Source organism: Thermobia domestica, chromosome 1 (genome assembly GCF_964235325.1).
Source record: "Thermobia domestica chromosome 1, izTheDome1.hap1.1, whole genome shotgun sequence".
NCBI classification, from domain to species: Eukaryota; Metazoa; Arthropoda; class Insecta; order Zygentoma; family Lepismatidae; genus Thermobia; species Thermobia domestica.
This window is the reverse complement of record NC_137454.1, coordinates 162,020,396-162,028,689: the sequence shown is the minus strand read 5'-3', so window position 1 is coordinate 162,028,689 and position 8,294 is coordinate 162,020,396. Positions and strand designations below refer to the sequence as shown.

At 34.8% G+C, this 8,294-nt stretch overlaps 1 protein-coding gene across 1 annotated transcript in view; it reads right to left on the bottom strand.

Annotated features, from left to right (window-relative positions):
* Positions 1 to 2,200: 2,200 nt before the first annotated feature.
* The window catches only part of LOC145670136 (NFX1-type zinc finger-containing protein 1-like), a 242,788-nt gene continuing 236,694 nt past the window's right edge, over positions 2,201 to 8,294 (bottom strand). Inside the window, exon 13 of the mRNA XM_081738515.1 lies at positions 2,201 to 4,588. Within this exon, the coding sequence (XP_081594641.1) occupies positions 3,876 to 4,588 (713 nt within the window). The 3' untranslated portion in view covers positions 2,201 to 3,875. The remainder of the gene's footprint in view (positions 4,589 to 8,294) is intronic.

The window sequence follows — 8,294 nt, the reverse complement described above, 5'->3', positions numbered from 1 at the left end:
GTGAAATATATTAATAGAGATTAATGAACGATATCTTAAAATACAGATTGCTTTGAATCTATTCGCCGGTTCGTGAAAATGTTTTTTGGCAAATTCGCCAGTTCATCGCTCGTTTGAATAACACGGCTTTCATAATCGACAAATAGTAAATTTATATTCTTCGCAATTCAAAGGACGCTAGTGACTTAAATTTCGAACAGCTCAATAATAATAATTACTTCAATTCAAGTGTCTACGCTACCACTGTACAGAGTGGTCAAAAAGTCCCGTTACCCCGTATCGCGTGTACACATATTCATAGATGGTCGCATTGTATTAATATAGGATCATGGCAGAGAACAACCAGATCAGAAATCAAATCTCAGACCGCTTTTGTTTCTCTTAGCAGTGAATGATTTGCCGATTAGAATTAAACATGCTAAGTGTCTTCTATTTGCTGACGACCTCAAAATATATATTAAGGTAGATTCAATTGATGATTGCGAGAAAGTACAACAAGACTTAACTAACATTATGGAATGGTGTAATAAAAATAAATTTAAAATGAATGTAAATAAATGTAACTTCTTACGTTTTACCCGTAAGAGTAGTTATGTAGACTATACTTATTCGATTGATAGCTATCCTGAGAGAGGTTTTTGTTCATTTACACCACGTAAATACCGGAATGGTACCTCACATATAGATCCCAGGAAGCTTCGTTCCTTTCCCAATCATTCCTTCCTTCCCTTTCCCTGGATAGTGTGCTTGCAGAAGGACGTCATTCCTCCATACGTGACGGGCCAACATGGGCGGGCATAGATGCTGAAAGCCCAGAAATCTAATTCCCAGCCTAACTTAAAACATCGTAAGCTAGTGACGATTTCATTAGGATACCCTTTTGCTAATCCTTGGTGCCAGACATAACCTTGTCCGTCCCTACTAGCAAGTTCATAGATTGCGAAATTGTAGGTTGATTGCTTTCGTTTACAATACCATGCTTGGTACAGGGTAACTGTATTACCTTTCCATATAAAGCAAGTAGCGACAGTCTTTGGATCATCTGAGACACGTTGCTTTTCAAAACTTTTAAGTTCTCTTACTCTAGCCTTTTGTTGAACGTATCTGTGAAACTGATCTGTTAGTAGCTGAATTTAATTTACGTCTCCTTTGCGAATTGTTTCACACATAGTGCATAAGCACTTTCTCGGTGCACTAAATTTCAGTTTCATAGACGCAAACACTGACCTGTACAAAGAATACGATGTAAGATTATTAGGAAACACTTATTTCGTAGCTCGTACATCTTAGCAATTGTTAGTGTATTTGACAAGTATTGGACTTACTTCCATGAGATGAAAAATTAATGCACTTAACAATACACTGCATTTCTTCACTGAAATACTGATAAGAAACAAATGACGAAATATAATACTAGAACCATTTCCATTTTGTAACAATTGTTGGTGTACAAAGTGCAACATAAACATTTAGTTACAAGTAAGAAAATAAAGTAAAAGAGAGGAAAGGTTACATTCGCCAGTTCGAGAAATTGTGATTCTCATTTTCTCAATATTCGCGAATGTAATATTGCCAATATCTCACCAAATGAGCGGACTTCGGGTCTAAGTTTTCGTTCATTAATAGTACACATGTATCTAACAGCTTACGTAATATAAACTAAAAGAGTGCAGTTTTTTTTTTCATATTCGCCAGTTCGTGATATCTTGGCAGAACTAAATTCGCCAGTTCGTGAAAACAGCGTCGATATTTATGTATGTACTTATCCAGTTTGATTTTTTAGCGGGCCAGGATCTTTAAAATATTATGGTACACAAATCCAAGCTACGAAGATTAATAGTTAGCACACAAATACTTATAAAAAGTACATAACACAATTACATATTTTATGTTGTGTAAGATAAGAGATGCATCTAACAAGAAGTATACCATTGTAAGAGAGAAATGAGAAAATGCACTAAACTGAATTTTAGTTCGTTAAAAAAAAAAAAAAAGTCATCTGTTTCATATCTATTTTTAAGACCATTTAAATATTCTCTACAACGTTCTGTTTCAGAGACGGCAAATGGTAATCTAGGGCGGCACCGCTGGCTCTAGTTCTTTCCTGGCTATATATAAATATATATATATATATATATATATATATATATATATATATATATATATATATATATATATATATATATATATATATGCATAATTGGTGTATGTGTTACAAAATCATATGTGAACATTCACACGGTATTAAAACTTTCAGTTGTTAAGGAATTTCATTGTTCAAAAGGCTGCTATCATATGCTGATAAAACTTACATGCAGTCTGTGAAAAAGTATATTCTTTGAAAGTAAAAGAGAATAATCAATATAGGTACATTTATATTGAAGTTATCCTTGCAATGAAATGCACACAATGAAACTGGTTAATTACGATATTGACACTATCAAAGCTTGAGGCATTTCATTGTCTAACTCCGAAGACTTATAATCAAATTCTAATGAATTTTATATAAACCCACCACGAAAGCATACTCTTTCAAACAAGTAGTACATCAATAAAATTAATGCACCTGTGTCGAAGTTATGCGTGATCATACACACAATTATAGTATTGACACTGTCAGTTGTTGAGGAATTTCATGGTTTAGTTTCAAAGACTTTCATTACATCCTCATGCAATATATGTAAAACCATTGGAAAGGTATATTCTTTCAAATAAAAAAGGATCATATGCGTGAATATACCCACAACAATACTGTATGCTAACATAAGCACGAGGTGTGTTCAAAAAGTATCGAAACTTTTTTTTCCCGCGGGAGACTTTCCTCAATGTAGATGTAGAGCGGACACTCACATGCCGTTGTTAATTTTTTCCCGCCCACAGAAAGCGTCAGTCGCTGGCAGTCGACCAACGAGTGAAGAAGTGTACTGAGCGGTCGTCGGGTTTCAGTTCTTTTGTAAAATGACAGAAAAACTTGGGCAACGATATTGCATCAAATTTTGCTAAAATCTTGGCAATACCCAAGCGGAAACCATTCAATCGGATCGATATATTCAATTTTGAACGAGAATTTGGGCATGAGGAGAGTGTCTGCGAAATTGGATTCATGGTTTCATCGCCAAACAATATTCATGTGTGTCGTCAGACTCCCTACTCACCTGACATGGCTCCGTGTGACTTTTGGTTACTTCCCAAGCTAAAAATGCTACTAAAAAGGAATTAATTTAAGTCAAGAGAATAGATCATTGGGAATGCGAGGATACGGTTGCTAACAATTCCAAAAACTGCGTTCCAGAAGTGTTTCTAACAATAGCGGGAGCGCTGTGAGAAATATAAGCATTACCAGGGGGACTACTTTGAAGGGGATTGGTGTTTCGGATTTCCAAATCAAGAAATGTATTTTTGCCAACCAAAAGTTCGATACTTTTCGAACACAGCTTGTATCTGCATATGGATGCTTTTCTTTTGATAATTATTTAATTATAAATATTTTCAAATATTTCATCCATAAGAACCTTCCTACGAATTAGACTATTCGATTAATGAAAATTCAATCGAAATGTGACTAACTGTTGTCGATATAATCGCAAGCATTCTTACATACACACATACATAAGTATATATAAGTCAAACTGATAACCTCCTTCTTTATGTCAGTTAAAAATAATTTGTATTTTTGTTTAATATTGTTCGCAAGTTACCAAACATTATAAACACTATAAACACAACATTAGAACAAGCTTCTGTTTCCTATTCCGTTCATAAATAAGAAGTTGTGGAATGACCACAAAAGAAAGGAATATAATATAGAACACTTGAACAATATAATAATCTGTCATTACAATTGAATAAACTCAATCCTTTGGTAAATCTAAATGTTACTGGTTTCTGTCCATGCCTGGCCAAGCAGATTGGGTGCTTCCATCCATTTCAGGAGCAAAACGGTTGGTATCCAAAAGGCTATGCCGTTCTCCACCTATTTCTGCGTTACATTCATTACATCGACTAGTTTGCATAGCACCTCCACAATCACCTATGTAATAATAGTGTCCATTTTTACACTTGAACCAGCGACCTGTACCTTCACGGCTTGTCATTGCCTGAACTACCAGGCGCTTTTCCTCTTCTGTTATAGCAGGAGCTTCAACTATTTTGGCAAGTTCATTTAATGATTTGTGTATGTTTGAATCATCTTCGTATCTTTGTCTATTAAAAAGTCTGGATGCGCATTTCTGAAACAATTCCTCTATCTGATGGATCTTTAAAAAGTAGTTATCGTGGCTTCTAATAATTAAACACTGACTTATTCTTTTCAAACGAAGAAATTCTAGACGATAATCTTCAAATTCCTGTTCATTTAAATATAATCTTAGTGTAGACAAAGTAATATTAACTTCAGAATAGAATAATTTCTCTATACCTTTAGACATTTTCCAACAAGAATTAGTGATCAACGTAGAGATTTCCACAAGGATAGTACAAAAGACTTGAAGACGATGCATGCTATTTACGGAAAGTAAAGGCCTGGTTTCCACATTACCACTAAGTTCATCTTGAAGCTTAGCTGCCATCTCAAGCAGTAGCGGGGTTCCTAAAAAAAATATTTAATGTAATAATTTTAGAAACATTATGAAATGGGATTATTTATGTGTAATACAGTGTGAATCACAGTAAACGGGACGATTTTCAAATGTATAATTCAAAGAGGGGAGAGATCTGGTACATATGTAGATAGAGATAAATTAAACTCGTTCCTCCATGACATTTTCAGCTCGGATGGCACTCCATACAATTTCAGTTGCAATCATGGTTCCATGGATATTAAAGCATCGTTTGTTCGTATATGACAATTCGTGAAACGCGACGAGGTTACATTGTAATGAATACGGAACCACCTGGACGTAATGTTGTTCAAAAAATAGAAATTTCTCGTCTTGTTTCAAAAATGAGATCATCAATAAATATTTAGATATCATACGTGAAGACACACGTGGCGATTTATATGGTATATAATGTAGTATTCTAGTTTTCGAGACGAGAATTGAGATATACTATCTCATCCTATTGTTCTTTTAGATCTAAGTTTTCCTTATTGCATCTAAATATTCAGTTCTTTGTTGGTTGGAGTTTAGTGGCAGCTGAGGCCATATAAGGCTTGGACTCAAGAGTTTAAGGTGGAATCCAAACTACTGTAATGTCTTCCAATTTGAAGGATCCCCACCAGAAATCGAAATAGGGCTCCTGTACACCGAAAGCGCGCGCAATATCCACTAGACTAGCAGGAAGGATTGCGTCAATTCTTTGTATTGGGAAAAACTACAAGGATATAATTAGTTTCGTTCCTGTCTGATTCTACCGTCTGTAATTCTTATAAATGCAGATTTACATTTAATTGGAAATTTTTCGACTATTTCATCTCCATTTAACCTTTTAATGCCATAGTAAGACTTGAGACTGAGATATTCTCATATAACTAATAAATGAGCGCATTCTTGTTAAATATCGTTACTGATTCTTATTTTATTGATGTGTCTATAGTGAACAACATATCAACATTATTTTATATCATGAGTAAAACCTTAAAAGAGTTTCCATTTCTAAAATTATGTTCCACTATTATAACGATATGGATTGGCATGAACTTTTACATCAACCCTCGTATTTCCTCAACTCCGATTCTTAGAAATGAAACGCAACCAGCTAACATTTGGAGGAGAACAATGCTCAGGAATTTATCACCCAAAAGGTGCCTCACTTTTCCAGACAGCCCTGCTTCTCCCGTCAGTCCAAACAAGGTAAAGAATTTTTGCTACCCTTGTGCTGAACGCCCACGCAGCAAAACTCATGCGATGACAGATTTTACGTGAGAATGTAAAATTTAATTGTAATCAGTAATTTCATGATTTATTGAAATTATCAGTGCCTTTATAGTGATTTCAATTAACCTATGGGTTATTCATTTTACATCATTGGTGAAATAAAGAAGCAAAAACTTAATGTTTTCTACGAACTATATTTTAGTTTACTAGTGTATTCTTGCGCTGTTAACTGGCAACGATGTGACGCGCGAAGAAAAGAGAAGAGCGTTGACATCGGCTAAGCAAATTGGACGTATTCAACATACGCTCTCAAAATAAGTTTGATTTTAAAAATTCAGAACTAAGATGGATAGTAATTAAGTTCTCATATATATAAAACGCATCAAGAGATCTGGCAACAGTAATATGTGTATAAATGATGTTCCAATAGGAAGAAGAGAACATGCATATGTAATAAGAGTTATTCTTACGTATTTCTTTCGCCAATGTAACGAACTCATAGAAGAATCCTACTCTACATCAAGGAATGGGATATTAAACTCATCGCTATCCAGCGATGGAAGTCAACTATTCAACAGTGCACTAGTGAATTTTTAGCATCGTAACCGTCGATCGCGAATATCGTGCGCGTTAAAACGTCGTCCCGAAATCTTTTACAAGGGCCAGTTTACCTTTGAGTGAAGTATTATTCTTAATTTGCAAATATTAGTATTGTTTTAAATCATATGTAATTCGTGTAGTGAAAGTGAATATTAATACAATGTTGGCCTACAATTCTTGTTATTTTTCTTGAAAGTGGAAATAATGATAACAAGGTGTGTTTAATAAGTTATGCTTTCCTTTTAGTGGTTAAAATGTGTACAATTTGAAGCGTACGTCACAAGGTAAGGTATTTTTAAGCAGTGAGCTACAAACGTTTACTTTCGTCTCCCACTATTCGTCTGGTGTTAACCACACATATCTGTCCTACCTTGTATTCTTTTGCAGGTAGTAAAAGGTATACCTTTGGGTTGACGCAACAGCGACGGTGGGCATACGGCATATGCCTTTGATATGTGTAACGCCCGAATCCCAGGACCGTGGGAGTGAGGTTATTTGTTTGTTTCCAGTTCTTCAACGGACCTCATTAATCTTTGCAAATGAATGATGTCATAACGAAGGTATCTAAAGAGATCCAAGGTTCGAATCCCGATAGTATTATTAGTTAGTCTTTTCGAACTGGAACAGACAACGAACGAACCCAATACCATTATATCTGACGTCCCGAACAGAAACATACTAGGATTAATAGTAAAATGTGTTCCGACCTTCCAAAACTCCCATTATATCTGGCTTTCCGTCACAGGAACAGATAACGATCGAACCCAATACCCTTATATCTGGTACACTGACCTCTCAATCCCATTATACTATATTCATTGTTTTTCTGTGATATTCAATTACTTTTTAAGGAAATAGTTTTCTTAAAAAGTAATGTAGCCTACTTTTCACATGAATTAAGCGGAATGTTTTAGTTAATATTTAATTAATTGTACTATTACTCCTGTTACTCTTATTAATCTTACTGATTCCTGTAAGAGATCAGATGTTTCCAAAAATTTTTGCGTTCTATATTCCGAAAACTTTTTAAAAATAATACTCGTACTTTTGCACTGTCAACGAGTTATACGCTCGTTTGACTGAGTATTGATTAAGGAATCTGGATGTGTATCTTTTATTAACTACTAGTAATAGTAATTCATCAACAAATATCAACACATAGAATTTGTATTTCCTACTAAATGTAATACCCAACCAAAACTACTATTTAAATTTCTTCCAAAAGTGAAATACATAAATTTACATGACAAGACAGACAAGAAACTTCTCGGGAAGTAAGACGGCAAAGAAGTCTCTTGATGATTAATTCAAAACTTTAAAAAAAAAAAAAAAAAAAAAAAAACGATATGAGACGAGCAAATTTTCTTTATCGTTTCGTAGGCAATATTTTTGATTCTGTCCCAACGACAAGAAGCTGGAGAACATAGAAAGAGTGAGCGAGATGTCATTAAAAGAAATCCAACACGTTCTCTTTTGCCACATATTGTTGAATTGAGACTGGATTCAATGCAGAAAAATGATAGAAAATTAACCTTACGACATATCTGTCTGCTATTTGCTTGTTTCTGGTATTGCCGCCATGCCTCATATTTATTATGTCCATGAAGTTAACAGGCCACCTATGGCAGGCCAGAACTTCGACTTCACACATCGTTAGTGCTTCGTTAGTATTCGTTAGTGCCGCAAACCACATCGTTAGTGCTACGAAAATAACGTCTCAATTTTAATAGATACTATTGGCCTGCTAACTTCATGCCAGCAGGCCAACATATCAAAATCACACCATAAGTGAAATTGCCGGTTCGAGCAGCGTTAGTGCTCGTTAGTGCTATAAACATTAACGTTAGTGCTTCTATGTATACAGTTTTTAGGATAACA